Source organism: Phialemonium atrogriseum (genome assembly GCF_030411735.1).
Source record: "Phialemonium atrogriseum strain 8032-3 unplaced genomic scaffold QBC33scaffold_13, whole genome shotgun sequence".
NCBI lineage: Eukaryota > Fungi > Ascomycota > Sordariomycetes > Cephalothecales > Cephalothecaceae > Phialemonium > Phialemonium atrogriseum.
Genome location: NW_026848150.1, coordinates 491,292 through 506,858, shown reverse-complemented (window position 1 = coordinate 506,858; position 15,567 = coordinate 491,292). Strand labels below are relative to the sequence as shown.

Genomic DNA, 15,567 nt, shown 5'->3' with positions numbered 1-15,567 from the left:
GTGTGTGAAAGAGGGTTGCTGTGATGCTTTGTTGTTGAGCATGGTACCAAAGAATCATGGGTTAAATTGTTAAATTGCTATTGACTGCACTGATTGGTGGTCAGCTTGGCTCCAACTGGCAGGCATTAATTGAATAATCTAGAAGGCTACAGGAAGAACTCTGCCTCTCATATCTCAATCTCATCTTCTTTTCAGCCAGGACGTGGTGTTGGTTTATGAGGCAGGTTGCTGTAGAAACATTGTTATAGGCTGATCATCAAGTTCCCCACAGAAGTGCCCCACTTCTGTCACTGCCGACTGGACTGTGCGTCATTACCCAGGGGCTTGGCCAGGTCACCTAGGCGACCACGCGACAACATCAACAAGAACAAGAACCCACTTTTCCAAGCTTCTCGCACCTTCCCAGTCACGACTAACCAACTAGATAATTCGTGATCATACATCACGTCAACAGCGCCTTCCTTGTTGTTCATACTTGGTAACAGAACCTACTTACTTATGGGGAATCGTTTGTGATTCCTTCCGTTTCATCCCCAGAGTTGATTTGATATTTTGCGAACGATCCAGCAGTGCAGTATACCAACATGGATCCCCAATCACCCCCAAAGCGGATGACCCGTGCCAGAGCAGCAAAGGCCGAGTCTACCCTGAAAACCACGAAAATAATCACCGCTGCTGCCAAGGCAAAGACAACCCGGAGCACCGCCACGTCAAGTTCGACTTCCACGAAGAGAAAGGCCCGGTCCGACGAAGACGTGGAAGCGGAAGACCAAGACCAGGACAATGACGAACTAGCCAAACCAGCCGAACCAGAGCCGGTGATGAAAACTACCAGGAGCCGTGGACGACCAAAGAAGGTGGCCGAACCAGAGCCTGAACCAGCTCTAGCACCTCCGGCCCGCACCCGAGGCAGACCCAAGAAGGTCGTTGAGGAGCCGCCTAAGCATGAGCCCACCAGAGCCACAAGGGCCACCCGTGCAAGAAAGGCGCTGCTGGAGGAAAACCCTCCAGTTCCAGCCGAGGTTGAAAAGAAGACGACCACCCGGGCTCGAGCCACGTCGACGGCAACGCAGCCAGGCCGGACCACCGTCAAGAAGACGGTCAAGTTTGAGGAGCCGGAGAAGGAGAACATCGCCCCTCCTGCTGCGTCGAAGAGCAAACCCGCCACAAAAGCCTCGGAGCCTGCCGCTGGACTGCGTGCAAAACCCGTCAGGAAAGCTGCAGCCACTGGACGGGCTACCAGAGCCACCAAGTCTGCCATCCAGGCTGAGGAAATGTACGATAAGCCCGTTCCATTGAGCCCTAAGAAGATTACTCAGATGGCTTTGAACAACAGAGCGGCGGATTCTGAGGATGAACTGGCAATCGACGAAAAGACCCCGGTCAAGCCGAGAGTCAGAGGCCCAGCGAAGCTCCCGGTGCGCATCGCAAAACCGGACCTCCCACCGCCGGCCAAGTCGGAAGATGACACGACCAAGATTCCGACTGTTATGCTTGGTAGCCCTTGTCGGCGCCTGCCCTCGTCGCCTTGGAAGGACGCGATGAAGTCTCCAGCAAAGAGGGTCGAGGGGATATCGAGTCTGTCTCTGTCCGCTGGCGTTGCCCCGAGTGGCCAGGCTGGCCAGGCTGGCCAGTCGCCATTCAAGACATCTCTTCTACAATCGCCTGCCAAGCGACCTCAGTCCCCAATCAAGGCCTTCAATGCCCGAGTCAGTGCCCGACAGGAGCCCATTGCTTCGCCATTCAAGGGATCGTTCATGTCGCCGGCTAAGCGCCCATTCTCCCCCATCAAGGCATTTGCTTCGGCAAGGAAACAAGACGAGCAGGTTCTTGACCGGACTCCGGGACCGAAGCCGACTCTCCTAGCAACCCCCCTGCCCCAGGAAAGTGCCGGGGTTGGAGAGGAGGATGTCGGCGCCATGGAGGACGAGTTCGACATGCATCATGACGAGCTGGAAGATGACGGACAGCAAGACTCTCCGAGTCGGCGCTTCCCAGGTCGGCTTTCTGCCGTCCTGCCTCGCCACGCCGATCCAACCCTCGCAAGCGAGATGTTGACAGTCCAAGAAACAGCTGAAGGGGATGAGGCAGATGCGGTGGAGTCGGCCAGACACTATGTTGTGTCAGAAGCTGAGGAAGACATTACTGAGGCGGGTGACCCAATGCACCTGGACGAGCCGGAGGCAGAACTGGCCCAGACGGAGCGGGAAACCACTACGCCACCAGCCTCGCCTCCGAGATACGCCGGCGCCATGTTCAGCCTCAGTGGCAGAGACCTACATCATCATGACGATCTCGACTCCGAGTCGGAGGACGAGCTGGGTCCCAACCCAAGGCAGAGCCAAGCCGATTCCACTTCAACCTTCGATGCATTCCCAGCCACTCCTTGCCCTGCCTCGTCTTCGAGGATGACAGCGCATTATGGGTCTGGCAAGAGTATCAAGTCTGCTGGCCGAAGCACGGCTAAGAGGCCAAGGATGGATGACAAATTTGGCTTCACCCCTCTGATCCACCAGTTGAGCGGATGGACGACGGGCTCGAGTCCCGTCAAGGTCCCTAAATCTCCGGATGTTCTCTCGTCTGAGGATGCCGAGGTTGGTACCCCAGCACAAGAGCAAGATTCTCCGGCTCCAGTAGATTCACCCACCATGAACGCCTTCTTCGAGGAGGCAATGTCAGCTGACCCTCACGCCGTTGAGCCTGAGGTGGAAGCCGTTATTGAGGCCGAAGTGGAGGCACCCCTGACCGGCGAGGTTCTTGAGCCTGAATTTAGCGACGCTTCCATGTCGGCCGAGGACCTGGCTTTGGTCAAGGAGGCCAACGAGATGTCACTCATGGCCCCTGAGCAGTTGGAAGATTTTGTCGACCATGGGGATCCAGACGAGACCCTGTCGGACGCCAGCCAAGAGTATGGAGACGAAAACGACGTCCCCATCGATCCGGCTCTTCTGCCACCAGCACCAGAGGCCACTGTTGTTGTACCTCCTGTTACCCCTCAACGGATGATCATGAGGGACTTCCACACCGTGTCCAAGGTCCCGCTCAAGCCTGCAGACGACTCCACCCCTCGCCCCAAGATGAGGAAGCGAAGTCACAGCATCTCACGCCTGCCAGTCCAACGACCGACACAGGGCCTCACCAGGAGCGCGACCGTCATCTCTTACTCTCCCACCAAGCAGAGGGAGCAGTCCGTGCCAGAGGAACGCGAGACGGGTCGTGCGCAGTCAGTGCCTCCCGTCACGCCAACCAAGTCCGAGAGCGGATGGTCGATGGCAGGCACGCCGGCCCGCACTCCCCGGCGCGACCTCAACCCGGCGCTGCTCCGGGGCGCCGTCGTGTTCGTGGACGTCCACACGAGCGAGGGCGCCGACGCGAGCGGCATTTTCGTCGAGCTGCTGAGCCAGATGGGCGCCCGCTGCGTTAAGAGCTGGCCGTGGAACCCGAGCAGCCCGCCGGGGCCCGGAGGCGCGCCGGCCTCGTCCAGGATTGGAATCACCCACGTCGTGTACAAGGACGGTGGCAAGCGGACACTCGAGAAGGTCCGCGAGAGCGCCGGGGTCGTCCAGTGCGTCGGGGTCAGCTGGGTGCTTGAGTAAGTTGATTCGATTCTCGTTCCATCATGGGTATTTACATCCGTGCTAACCATTCTCCGCAGCTGCGAACGCGAGAACCAGTGGCTCGAAGAGGCGCCGTACTACATCGACACGTCGCTCGTGCCCCGCGGGGGCGCCCGCCGCCGCAAGAGCATGGAGCCCAAGGCCCTCGCCAGCCTCAACGGCATTGTGCTTGCCACGACGCCGGCGAGGAGAACCGCCAGCACGGGCAGCGGCAACCCAGACGTGGCGCGCGAGTGCCACACGGCGCCCAGCACGCCCATGAATCGCCGGGACAGCGGGTTGTGGATGCGCACTCCGGAGGACGAGGACAAGGAGAAGGACAGCGGCCACGACCTTGACCACCATGGCGACGACGCCCACGGTGGAGACAATACCATCGATACGTCGTCGGAGTGGGACTCTGCGTTCCTGACGCCGGTGCCCAAGACGCCGGCTCCCGAGGTGATCGCGCGCTTCGCGGCCAACGTGACGCCCGTGACGCCGCGCGGGATGGGGGGTTACGGGGAAGAAGCAGACGACGACGACGACGACGAGCGGGAGCAGAGGGAGGCACTGGCGACGCGCACGTGCCCGCCGAAGCGGACTGGGGCGGAGGCGGAGGCAGCGTACTACGGCGTGCTCGGCGGGGACAAGGATGAGCGGGTCATGATGCGGCTCATGGCGGCGAGGCGGAAGAGTCTGCAGTTTGCGCCGAAGGTGGGGAGTCCGCTTTCTAGGGCTTGGAAGTAGGAGGGTTTGCTTGTTTGCTTGCTCCTTGAGCTGGTGGTTGTGAGGTTTTTCTTATTCTTTTCTTTCGGGGAGGCAGGGGCTGGGGTTGGTTGGGGTCGCTTGATGGTCGTCTAATTGCTCGAGTTATGGGCGATTATTGTGTGTGTTTCCTCGAGTCACTCGTTTGGGTTCTGAAGGGAAGGGAATGATGGCGTTAGGATCGGCCCAGATGGCCTGGTCTAGGAGTCTGGGACTGTAGTGTATTGCATGCTTGCTGTATAAAGTACAACTTCAACATACTGAGCCCCTGTTCGTTGTCGTGTAAGTTCATGAATCGTTAGCAGGAAGGAGCTGTTGGGCTGGGTTGAAAGATGATCTATTCCAATCGTCGATGGATGTTGGTTTTGTCTAAAATACGGAACAGTGTCTATGTACTGTCCCCGCTAAACGCCCCCTCGCCCTTCTAGACGGTGATCCTCTGACCTCGATGAACAAGCTCCGGCCCTCCTCATTCCTGTCCATCCGGAATGGCGCAGCCAGACCGCGAGAGAAGCCCGATGTCAATGGCCACGATGCCGGTCTTCGGGAAGAAGCTAAACGTGCCGAGGCAGAATCTATCGTGGGATGCGCTGGTGATACGGGTATCCATAACTGAAGAGCAATAATTCGGCGAGCTACCCCTAAACTCAGCAAAGGATGCACCACGGTCTGTCGCCATAGGGTATAGCTACCGCTTCGAGATAAGATGCCCGCTAAGCTTCTCTAATCAAATGTTGATGGTTGAATGCCAGGGCAGTACCTAGAGCGGCGGCGCGATGTAGGCTCTCATCGCCTTCACCGCATCTCCATCGTGTGCCCTCAGGAGTTCCGTGGCCTTGGTCTTACTAAGGTCGAGTTGGTCGACCTAGATAGTTTCATGGTCAGCCTCTGCTATGCTCGGGGGGGAGAAGGGGTGGGATAGGGCAAAGTCCGGGGCTATTTTGTACTGACCAGCAGGGCGACGTCCTCGGGGTCGACCTTGACCTTCTTAACGTCCTTCTTGTCGTCGGCCGCCTTCTTACCGGCGGCGACGCCGTCGAGGCTGTCCATGGCCCGGCTGACGGCCTCGTGGTCGACCTCCTTGGACGGGACTGCCTCGTCGTCGTCGCCGCGGGTGTCGAGCTTGGACAGCGCCGCGGCAGCCTTCCTGTCCTCGGCCGACTTGGCCGCCGCGGGGACCTCGTCCTCGACGTCGCCGGTCGTGGTGGCGCCCTCGACGACCGTCGAGGGTTGTCTGTCTTCTGCCATTGTTTGTTTCTGGAGGGTTCTTTCTGGGTTGCGGGTTCTGCGTTTGGGGGGTGTAATGGATTGTTGGGCGAACTGCTATACTGATGTCGGATGCGGAATACGGTCAATTTTGGATGCTTGGAGCTTGAGGCTTTGAGCAGGTGGGGGTGGGGCCGTTGTTAGTCCCTTGCCCTTGCCTACCGTGCCTACCTAGTCAAGGTTTGCTGATTGGTCAATTGGGTAGTCAATGGTTGAATGCGGGCCTGAATGCCGCAAGTTCAAAGCCTTTGACTCAGAGGAAGGACTTTTATAGATAGGTAGGCCGTAGTACTCGTATCAAAGACAAGCAACAGTCATACTCTCAAATCCACCCGCCCATATACCTATACCGAGTTTACAACAGAGTGGCACTTTTTCTAGCCATGAATGGGACAGCAAGCCATGCGGGCGAGCAGGCGCAGGCGCCGTGGACGCCGGAGTCGTGGAGAGGCAAACCCATGAAGCAGTCACCCGACTACCCGGACAAGGAGGCTCTGGCAAAATCCATGGCGGAACTCAAGCGACTCCCGCCCATTGTCCACCCTCGGGAGATTGTAACACTCAAGCAGCATCTGCGAGATGTGGCACGGGGCGAGGCCTTCCTCCTTCAGGGAGGCGACTGCGCAGAGCTCTTCGCCTACTGTGAGCAGGACGCCATTGAGTCCAAGATCAAGCTGCTACTGCAAATGAGCCTGGTTCTCATCTGGGGCGCCGATAAACGAGTCGTGCGGATCGGCCGCATGGCCGGCCAGTACGCGAAACCACGGTCAAGTCCGACCGAGATGGTCGATGGCAAGGAGGTGCCGTCCTTCAGGGGCGACATTCTAAACGGTTTCCCGCTTGAAGAGAGGGAGCTGGACCCGCAAAGGCTGGTCAAGTAGGTGTACCCGTGGGTTAGGGAGCGACGTGCGAGTGAGCTAACATGGATTGAAAAGAGCCTACCACCACTCCTCGGCGACTCTGAACTACATCAGGGCAGCCATCGCCTCGGGGATTGCGGATTTGCACCGCCCCTTGGACTGGGAACTGGGCCATGTCCGCGACCCGGCTCTCAAAGCCAAGTACTCCGAGGCGGTCAAGTTCCTCACGGATATGCTCCAATTCATGCATACCATTGGAGCCGACAAGAGCAACAAGCTGGACACAGTCGACCTCTTCACCAGCCACGAGGGATTGCTCCTCGAATACGAGCAGAACCTGACGCGCCTGCTGGACAACCCGGCCCATTCCCCGTCCTCTCTCGACCCTAGCCAGGCGCAAGCCGGGCAGGCCGGGAAGGAGTACTACGACACGTCGGCGCACTTCCTCTGGATCGGCGACCGCACGCGGCAGATCGACGGCGCGCACGTCGAGTTCTTCCGCGGCATCGCCAACCCGATCGGCGTCAAGGTGGGCCCCACGACGCCGACGAGCGACCTCCTGGAGCTCCTACGGACGCTGAACCCGTCGCGGGAGCCCGGCAAGATCACGCTGATCACGCGGTACGGCGCGGCGCGCGTGCGCGACCTGCTGCCGCAGCACATCCGCGCCGTCGAGGACAGCGAGTACCGCCGCGCCGTCGTCTGGCAGTGCGACCCAATGCACGGCAACACGCGGTCGACGGCATCGGGCGTCAAGACCCGCCACTTCGCCGACATCTTCTCCGAGCTGCAGGAGACGCTGCGCATCCACAAGGAGCAGGGCAGCTACCTCGGCGGCGTCCACCTCGAGCTGACCGGCGACGCCGTGACAGAGTGCCTCGGCGGGAGCGAGTGCCTGGCCGAGGACGACCTGTCGACCAACTATACCAGCTTCTGCGATCCCCGGCTGAACGAGAAGCAGGCTCTCGAGCTGGCCTTCCTGATCGCCGATCATTACCGTAGCGAGAGAATGACGGTCTGAAACGGAGAGGGCGGTACTTTTTGCGTGGCATCTTCTGCGGCGTTATGGTTCAGATGGGATACGATGGACAAATGGGATATCTAGGTCCATCACTGCGAGTCAAACCCAAAATAAGAAAAGGTTACTGTTTTGCCTACCAGGTTGCGACTTAGAACATCAGAAAAGGCACTAGGTTGAGATTGTTCGCTGGGGTAGATTTCAGAACCAGAAAGCTCCTCTAGACTCTTATTCTAAGAATTGTCGACATCCAAGGGGGGAGTGTCCTTCCACTTCTACAACCCCTCCTTTTTGCATCCACGTAAATCCCCAACGACTCTAGGTTACTCACAACCGCGCCCCGGACGCCGCCCCCAGTCAAGACAACAAGGTGATGGTCTGGGCGCCCTCGAACGCGTCGCCCGGCTCGAGGGTCTGCCACCCCCTGACGGAGCCCGCCTCGACGCAGACCATGTTCGCGTAACCCGCCTTGGGCGCGAAGTCGGCGATGCCCGCGGCCCCCGTCGCCCAGGGGTTCCAAACGACCACGTCGGGGAGGTTGTCGCGGGCGAGGGAGAGCGCCGCCTTGCCGCCCTCGATCACCGACACGGCCTGCCCAGCGCCGCCCGCGGGACTGTACACGCGGTCCGTCTCGCCCGTGATGGTCACGTCCGAGGACTGCTGCTTGGTCTTGAGGCCGTCTACCTTGTCGACGTACTCGGCGCCGTCGAGACCCGTGACTTGGACCTTGGTGATGTCCTGGTAGAGAAGAGACGGTTAGCCAAAATAAGAAGTGCAACTGACAGGCAAAGAGCAAAATAACTATAAGAAGAGAGACGTGTGTGTCTAACCATGCGATGAGAAAAAAAAAAAGCGCCACCAACTCACGTTGACCCTAAAGTACGTATGCAGCAGGACCTGGATGTCAAACGGCTTGTCGTCGTCGTTGGTGACGACGAGGCTCGTGGTCAGGCTGTCGCGGTTCAGCGTGACGCTGTAGATGAGCCCGAACTTGAACGGCCAGAGCGGCTTAGCAGCGGCGTCCAGCGTCGCCGAGCTGAGCCCGAAGTCGAGCTTGACCGACAGGTCCCCGGCCTTCCGGCCCTCCATCCGCGCCGACTCCGACGTCGACTTGCCCAAGAACTCCCACCGCGACGTGCGCGCCAGGCCGTGCTGCGGCAGCCGCGAGGTTGCGTGGCCTGCTGGGGGGGCGCCGAAGACCTGTTTTCGTTTGGCGGGCGCGGTTAGCCTTGGGACCCTGTAGGGCACTCCAAACAGATATATGGGTAGGCAGAAAAAGAGAGGGACATGTCCGTCCATACCGGGAAGACCAGCGGGATGCCACCCCGAACGGCCTTGGAGCCGTCGAGCTTGGCGCCCTCGCTCAGCCAGAGCTTCTCGTCGCCGTCCTTGTCCTTCCAGCTGAGGACCGTGGCGCCGTAGAGCAGGATCTCGACGCTCTCGCCCGTCGGCAGCACCGCCGACACGCGCTGGTTGCTGTGCGTGATGCTGACCTGCGGCTGCGGCGCGAGCGCGGGGGTGCTCGCCAGAGCTGTGGGCTTGTTGGGTCTGTCCATCGTGTCGGAGGAGGAGGTTCGAAAAAGTGGGGGCGTTTGCGGTTCCGGGGATCGCAAGGACGGGGGGGGGGGACTGGAGCTATAAACAGGGCGTTGCGGGTATCAAAAATTCAACTGGAGCTATTCGATCGAGTTTCTGTAAGGTACGTAGGTACCTGGGACGGGGAGAAAAGAAAGAGGGAGAGGGAGCGTCCATTGAAGCTGGCTAGGTGGTGAGCTTTGAGAGCATTGAGGGGGCGGGGTAGCCACCTCACTCAGCAATGCATCATCAGATGGGGTACGGCTGTCCACACACACAGCACACACCCCATCAATCTCCAACTGCCCTCGTCTGCGCTCCGCGGGCAAACGGACACATTGTAGAACAGGGGCCTCCTGACGTGGCCCATGGAACAACCTAGTGGTGGCCACTGCAGAGTCTGAAACACGGACGCTCAAAGGATCACAAAGAGAAACGCCTAACTAACGGCGTGATCAGTGGGCCTGTGGGCACGCATGCAGAGAGGGAAGAGAGAGTCCCAGGCAACCCCAGCCAATTCTGTTCTCTTGAACTCGAGTTCATTCTCAAAACTACGTCAAGGTAAGGTAAATAGCAATACACTCCTCCTTGCTGTGTCCTATTTGGTATTCTAACAGTGACGCCCCTGTACCCAACCATCCATTCGAATGCCTTCCTTTTGACGCCTTGAACCATGCAAGTTAAACTATGCTCTGCCACGTCTCTCTGCCTCGTACAGTTCTCTCTTCATGTCCATGAAAATGTCCTCAACCTGATAGACCTCCTCTCTCGACAGCTTGGCGGTCCGAAGCGCGTTCAGTCCGCCTTGGAGTGTCGTCATGATCCTCGACAATATACCTCCTCCATCCTTGGCCGCCTCGGCCTGCTCTTCTTGAGCCATGGCTTCGGCTTCAGCCTCGGCTTGCCTTTCTGTCTCAGCAGCACCTGCCTCAGTGGTCTCGACCTGCATGGCGCTGCTCATCTCCGTTTCCGGCTCCCCAGTCTGCGATCGGACACCTTGGGCCTTCGCCTCCTGAACAATCTGTGAATGCACCTCGTATTCCTCGGAACCTGGCGCGACGGCATCGTGCATGTTGACCTCAGGCAGAGCCTGGCTCGGGAATTCCGGCCAAGAGCTCGCAATGTGTTCCTCTTGAGATTGCTGTTCCACGGCTTCCGGAGAGGGCCTCTTCTTCTTCGCCACGCGGCCCTTCCGAAGTTGGATCACGTCGCCGACCGCGTTGTGCTGACTATCAGCAACCGTTTCCATCGCACGCTCGGTTTCTGTTTCTTGACGCTTTCTCTTCTTGCCTGCTCCATGGGCCTTTGAGGACGACCGACCACGTCTCTTCCTGCCTGAGCCCGACGTGACTTGGGAGCTTGCCGTTGCAGCCTCTTCAGCCTCAGTGGACGGCTTCGTGGGTGTCACAGGATGCGAGATGCTCTGTTTCGATGAAGTTTCCCCGGGATTATTAGAGGGACTCTGTCCCACAACGATGCAGTCGAGGGCCTCCTCCGGCTGGCCTAGCTTATCCGGTGAATCAGACAGCTGTCGATAATCGGAGCTATCGAATCTCCCAGAATCGAGTTCCACCACAAGTTTGGGCACGCTCATTTCATCCACATTGCTGATGTTCAAAGAACTATTCTGCGAATGCTCGCCTAGACGACGCGGATTGCTTTGAACCGACATAGAGGATCTAACGGCTCTCTGGCTCCTTCTCGGCGTGGATGGCAAAGGGCTAGCCCGTGCGTCGATAAACACCTCGTTGTCAGACTTGGGAGTCTCTTGATACTGCGGAGGTCGGGGATATTGCGGTGGTGTAGATGGAAGTTGCTCAGTTATCTCTTCTGGCGCATCTAGGGAGGAAGAACCCGCGCGCTTTTGGACAAGGATATCGTTTTCGACCATGTCATCAGCGTTCGACGTGGGCAATTCAGATTCTGCCTGATCCATGGCGTCATCTTCTCCGTCTTCGATTTCATCATCTTCGCGGCCGGGCTCTCGGCACCCATCCGCCAAGTCTCTCCCGTTAGTAGGCTGCTCTGGTGCGGGAGCGGCGCGGTTCTGGCTGGGCGAGCCGGATATTGGAGAGGAGGAGAACTGCCATTCGTCCATGAGACTGCTGCTAGCAGACCGCGATTGGATCTCAGCCAAGAGTGGATTCCTTCTTGGCTCCGGAGGCGACGATGGAGGATCAGTCATGTCGTGGTCCTGATCGGCAATGGGCAATGGCCGACCACGGCGTGGAGTCGGCGTGGATGCGACATAGTCGTCGAATGTACCCTCGGGTGCAGGGGTTTCGGTCCGCTGGTTCACGGGCGATCTGTGCGATGATGACGCCCGGGAAGAGCCACGGACCAAGCCGCTCTTAGCTTTGTTAGGACTGGACCGTATCTCGGGGAAGAGGGCGGCATTTTCCTTCTGTCGCTCACGGACTTCTTTCTGATGCTCAGTGAGGACTTGGGATTCCAGGTCATCACCAACCGGTGACGACTCGATGGCGGCAAACTGCACCTGGGAATCATCATGTCTGAGTCGAGGCGTGGTGCTGCGCCTATTGCCTGATTTCCGGTTGGGAGTAGGGTCCGGACGTCGTTTTGCGGCCGCGAAAAGTCTGAGCGATGGAGAGACGGAACGACGAGACGATGAAGTCGGGCGGGGAGTTGCCCGGCTAGATTTGGTCGACGTGATGTTGCTCAGACGAGGCATATCATCCTGGGACTCGACGAAGAATGGCTCACGACCTCCAGATTCAATGCTGGAGGCTTCCAATCCCGGCAGCACGATATCCACGAAGGGTCGGAGAGACAAGAGGATGGCTTTCAAGCCCTCCGGGTACTCGAGGTTCTCTGCGTCGCCTGCCTGGTCAAAGATGCCATTCCACAAGGACAGAGTCGTGTTGACGATATGCCGGTGCTTGCTCCCGAATGCGGCACAAAGGAGGGGTTCCAGGGCATCAAGCTGCAAATGCCGAGTCTGGTCACTGGTCGCCAGGATGCTCGAGGTCTTCTCCCACAGAGATTTGACCTGTAGTTTGATTAGCTGAGGTCCAACACCAAACAACAAGTCTTTACTCACAGCCTCGACCACGTCGGCATGTTGACGACGGGTCTCTGCTTCATTGTCCTGGATCCAGAAGGCGATGCCACTTTGGAGGATAAGCAGTGACTTCAGGACCAGTTGTGGGTTAGAACGATCCAGGAAGCCTCCGATTTCTCTCAAGAGAGACACAACTCCTTCGGCAGTCTGGGGGATGGCTGCCTGGTACAGTTGGGCCAGCGCTAGATTGACTAGTTTGTAGAGGTGGTCGAAGGTGTCGAATGAGGCCGACCTGGTACCTGAGACCACTGTCCCCCAGAGACGGCGCCTGGCGGCATCTACAGCCTGGCGATCTCGTGGCTGAGTGGCCATGGAGAGCAGCTCCGCGGTGCATTTGGCCATTACGCCCGGGTCTGTGACTTCGGAAGAATCTCCGGCAGACCACATATCCAAAAGCACCTTGGCCAGGGGTTCGATGGCGACAATCGCTACCCCAGCATCGCCAGCCTCGTCTCGACAGCGGAAACAGAGAGAGGAGAACAACGACTGCCAAGATTTCCATGGCAAGTTGGGGGTCGACTTCAGACCGCGTTCGAGCACCCTGGCGATGTCCCGGTAGTCATGGCCAACGGGGGCCTCGCTGCCAGAGAAACTAGTTTGAACGCTGCTGGGACCAGCCTCCAACCACATCGAGATCTTGTCAGCAACAAGTAACCATGGGCCATATGGGCTCAACGCGTCCATCGGGAGTGATGACAGCAGGTCTTCAGCCAGGTCCATCCGCCCCTTGTCACTTTTCGTGGTGAAGAAGGGCGCAAAGGCAGATGCGAAGAAGCTGGCGAATTTGTCGTCGTCTGGAACGAGCGGAGGGAGGGTTGATAGAATGGAGAATAGATGGTGGAGCGGGGCTTTGGTCATTCCTTGGGATTTCCCAGGGCGATGCGTCGGCGTCGTAATCGGGATAAAGTGGTTCTGCTTGTCCATGGAGAGCAACTTCTCGGTGAACGGCAAGAGGCCCAGCGAGTCGACCATGGTCCCCAGGTATGCCAGTACACCCTTCAGGAACTGAGAACTACTCTCCGCCTCGTTTCCTGTCTTCGGGCCTCGCGCCCAGACGTTCTGGAGCACGTTGAAAGCATGAGCCACGAAATTTGCAGTGTCTATCGACACCTTGATTTCTTTCGAGGCTGCAGAAGCGACTGTCCCAACAAGTGCTCGCCACAACCTGTGAGTGGCAGTGGTGCTATCGGCCACTGCAGACAAGTCCCTCTCGAGGATAGGCCCGACGATCCCGAAAACTCTGCTGGCATTTCGCCGGACCCATTTTGAGTCGATGGCGGGGAGTTCTTCGGGCCTTACCAGCGGGTGTTGAGTGACGTGGTCCTCCTTCCACAATCGAGGAGTTGAGCAGTCGAATAGCCCGCTTAGAATCGCGCTTGCTTGAGAGAGGCCATCCGGTGCATTGTCGGCCTTCCGGTCGAGGAGTTGCTTCATGAGAGGCTTAGCACAGTTGTCCCAGTATCCGTCTAGGAGGGTCAGGTTGGTCGTCGGCTTGAAGGCGTAATAGAAGATGTTGCAGATGCCTCCGAGAACGATTTTGCGTAATTCCTCCGTGTTCTTGTTCAAGCCCTTTCGTTTGAGTTGCGAGGCTAACGGCTGGCTCAACGTCGAGATCATCTTGGAGAACGATCGATCCTCGAGGTGGACCAGATACACCAAGCGACTCCATGCCAAATTTGCCTCCTTCTTTGTCGGGAAGTCGCTGCTGTTGAAGCATGTCTGCATGATGTGTAACCAGCGACTGAACAGGTCCCATTTATCGAATGGACAGCGCAGAAGGAGCATGACGACGCTCCATATCTGAGGCACCGAGGCCGAATCGGCCTTCTCCTTGCCCATGGCGTGAAGTCTCTCTTCGTAGTATTCGATGTACGTCTTGTCCTCAGAGGTAAGGTTGAGCATCTCCATAACCTTCCTAGACAATACCTTCTCCTTGCCAATGCTGAATGCAGCTTCGAGGCCGAGAGATATTGCAGCAGATCGTATCTCCTTCAGCCCGCTGAGCATATCGGTGAACAAATCGAACAGCCAGTCCGAGTGCAGCACCATTAGTTGCCTGGACTGCTTCACGAGTTTCCGGTAGATGAGTACCCGAGACATGATGATGCTCTTTCCCTTCAGATGTCCCTCGATCTTGTGTAATGACGAAACCAGTCGCGCGACTCTGTCGGAGGTCATGACTTTTGGGGAGAAATTCTGAACAGCAACAACCTGCATCAGACGGCGGACAACGTCCTTGGGCGCGGACGTATCCTCAAATGACCGTATGCAATGGTCCAGGATAAAGACGCCAAAGTCGTTGGAAAGGGCTGATGCGATGGCGGGGAAATTGAAAAAGGTGATTAGGAGATTGAGTGCGTGGTTGACGAGGGATGAATCGACGGTGCTACTGGACGCCTTGATCGTGATATCTCGTTGGATGAATTGCATGAACAAGCTCATCTTCTCATGAAGCGCAACGCGGTCCGGGAGATTGTCAGAGGCTTTCAAAGCCTGCACCAACATCATGTAGGCATCGAGCCTTGACTCGCGGTCGGCCCCAGCGAGCTGCTGTATGGTTGAGTCTAGCATCGCTGCGAGATTTGCCTTGGCGTCGGCGGGATCAAAGGGCGTCGAGGAAGTTAAATCGAGAGGGTTTGGGCAGTAGGTGACTTTCAGGATCGACTTGACTGGTTTTGAGGAGCTTGGAGGAAGGGATACGGGAGTAGGGTGGAGTTTCCCGGTATTGGTTTCCGGATACACGGGGGGTTCCTTGTACTCGGCCTGAGCCGAGAAGCCAACCTTTTTCCGTGCACGCCGGGAAGAGCACGAATTGGAGTCGCTCTCGGAATTGGGCGAGTAGATGCCGGGAGGGGTCTGGATGTTCAGTCGTGGTCCGGAGGGTTGACAGACGGCAAGGTGCCTTGTCTGAGCCTCGGAATCATGGATGGTCTCTCGAGGCGGTGTCGGCGGCCGAGGTGGTAAGGACTGCAGGAGGTTCAACATCACCGCCGGAGTTGCCATTGGGAAATTGAACCTTCGAGCCGAGCTCCACAGCTATGACCGCGTCGCTATCTGGAGGCCGTGATAATGGGCAGATTCATGAGCATTGCAACTTGAAATAGTGAAAATGGGACCGAAATATACTTTGCAACGAAAGGAAAACCCAGAGACGGAACTGGAAGAAGGCGAGCGTGGAAGCGAGGTTGAGGAGACTGACAAATTAAGGCAGGGGAAGAGCTCTTAAACGCGGACGCGGTGCACGCGTGAGCTGTCGCGCGTGCTGCAAATAGGAGGGGTGGGGCCAACATCCTGGTCTCTCCAACCTCTTATACATAATATTGCCCGAAGCTTATGTAAGTCCCGTGGATCCGGCCGGGACCCCACATTGCGGACTCCGTAAATGCCCCTAGATGTGAGATC

At 57.9% G+C, this 15,567-nt stretch overlaps 5 protein-coding genes across 5 annotated transcripts; 2 read left to right on the top strand and 3 right to left on the bottom strand.

The window, feature by feature from the left end:
- The first annotated feature begins 409 nt into the window (after positions 1-409).
- On the top strand, positions 410-4,744 carry QBC33DRAFT_539275 (uncharacterized protein). The gene is made up of 2 exons (XM_060427977.1): positions 410-3,592; positions 3,656-4,744. The coding sequence occupies exons 1-2, from the start codon at positions 585-587 to the stop codon at positions 4,344-4,346; spliced, it is 3,699 nt and encodes a 1,232-aa protein (XP_060283337.1). The 5' UTR covers positions 410-584; the 3' UTR covers positions 4,347-4,744.
- Positions 4,745-5,124: 380 nt separating this feature from the next.
- Positions 5,125-5,612, bottom strand: QBC33DRAFT_559252 (Huntingtin-interacting protein K; the record flags this gene model as incomplete). Its single annotated transcript, XM_060429955.1, has 2 exons — positions 5,125-5,229; positions 5,316-5,612. The coding sequence occupies 2 exons, from the start codon at positions 5,610-5,612 to the stop codon at positions 5,125-5,127; spliced, it is 402 nt and encodes a 133-aa protein (XP_060283336.1).
- Positions 5,613-5,876: 264 nt separating this feature from the next.
- Positions 5,877-7,880, top strand: QBC33DRAFT_539271 (putative phospho-2-dehydro-3-deoxyheptonate aldolase). Its single transcript, XM_060427976.1, has 2 exons — positions 5,877-6,507; positions 6,566-7,880. The coding sequence occupies exons 1-2, from the start codon at positions 6,014-6,016 to the stop codon at positions 7,509-7,511; spliced, it is 1,440 nt and encodes a 479-aa protein (XP_060283335.1). The 5' UTR covers positions 5,877-6,013; the 3' UTR covers positions 7,512-7,880.
- QBC33DRAFT_539268 (putative aldose 1-epimerase) lies at positions 7,676-9,304 on the bottom strand. Its single transcript, XM_060427975.1, has 3 exons — positions 8,810-9,304; positions 8,376-8,708; positions 7,676-8,246 (listed from the first exon to the last, which is right to left on the bottom strand). Exons 1-3 carry the CDS (start codon positions 9,062-9,064, stop codon positions 7,866-7,868), a joined length of 969 nt encoding a protein of 322 aa, XP_060283334.1. The 5' UTR covers positions 9,065-9,304; the 3' UTR covers positions 7,676-7,865.
- A 301-nt stretch (positions 9,305-9,605) lies between these two features.
- On the bottom strand, positions 9,606-15,418 carry QBC33DRAFT_539262 (telomere length regulator protein rif1). The gene is made up of 2 exons (XM_060427974.1): positions 12,145-15,418; positions 9,606-12,093 (listed from the first exon to the last, which is right to left on the bottom strand). Exons 1-2 carry the CDS (start codon positions 15,166-15,168, stop codon positions 9,769-9,771), a joined length of 5,349 nt encoding a protein of 1,782 aa, XP_060283333.1. The 5' UTR covers positions 15,169-15,418; the 3' UTR covers positions 9,606-9,768.
- Positions 15,419-15,567: the final 149 nt, after the last annotated feature.

Coding starts and splice junctions, on each gene's coding strand:
- QBC33DRAFT_539275 (XM_060427977.1), top strand. CDS start 585: ATGGATCCCCAATCACCCCCAAAGCGGATGACCCGTGCCAGAGCAGCA. Junction 3,593..3,655: donor GGGGTCAGCTGGGTGCTTGA/GTAAGTTGATTC, acceptor CATTCTCCGCAG/CTGCGAACGCGAGAACCAGT.
- QBC33DRAFT_539271 (XM_060427976.1), top strand. CDS start 6,014: ATGAATGGGACAGCAAGCCATGCGGGCGAGCAGGCGCAGGCGCCGTGG. Junction 6,508..6,565: donor GACCCGCAAAGGCTGGTCAA/GTAGGTGTACCC, acceptor TGGATTGAAAAG/AGCCTACCACCACTCCTCGG.
- QBC33DRAFT_539268 (XM_060427975.1), bottom strand. CDS start 9,064: ATGGACAGACCCAACAAGCCCACAGCTCTGGCGAGCACCCCCGCGCTC. Junction 8,709..8,809: donor GCATCCCGCTGGTCTTCCCG/GTATGGACGGAC, acceptor AAACGAAAACAG/GTCTTCGGCGCCCCCCCAGC. Junction 8,247..8,375: donor ATACGTACTTTAGGGTCAAC/GTGAGTTGGTGG, acceptor CTTCTCTACCAG/GACATCACCAAGGTCCAAGT.
- QBC33DRAFT_539262 (XM_060427974.1), bottom strand. CDS start 15,168: ATGGCAACTCCGGCGGTGATGTTGAACCTCCTGCAGTCCTTACCACCT. Junction 12,094..12,144: donor ATGCCGACGTGGTCGAGGCT/GTGAGTAAAGAC, acceptor ATCAAACTACAG/GTCAAATCTCTGTGGGAGAA.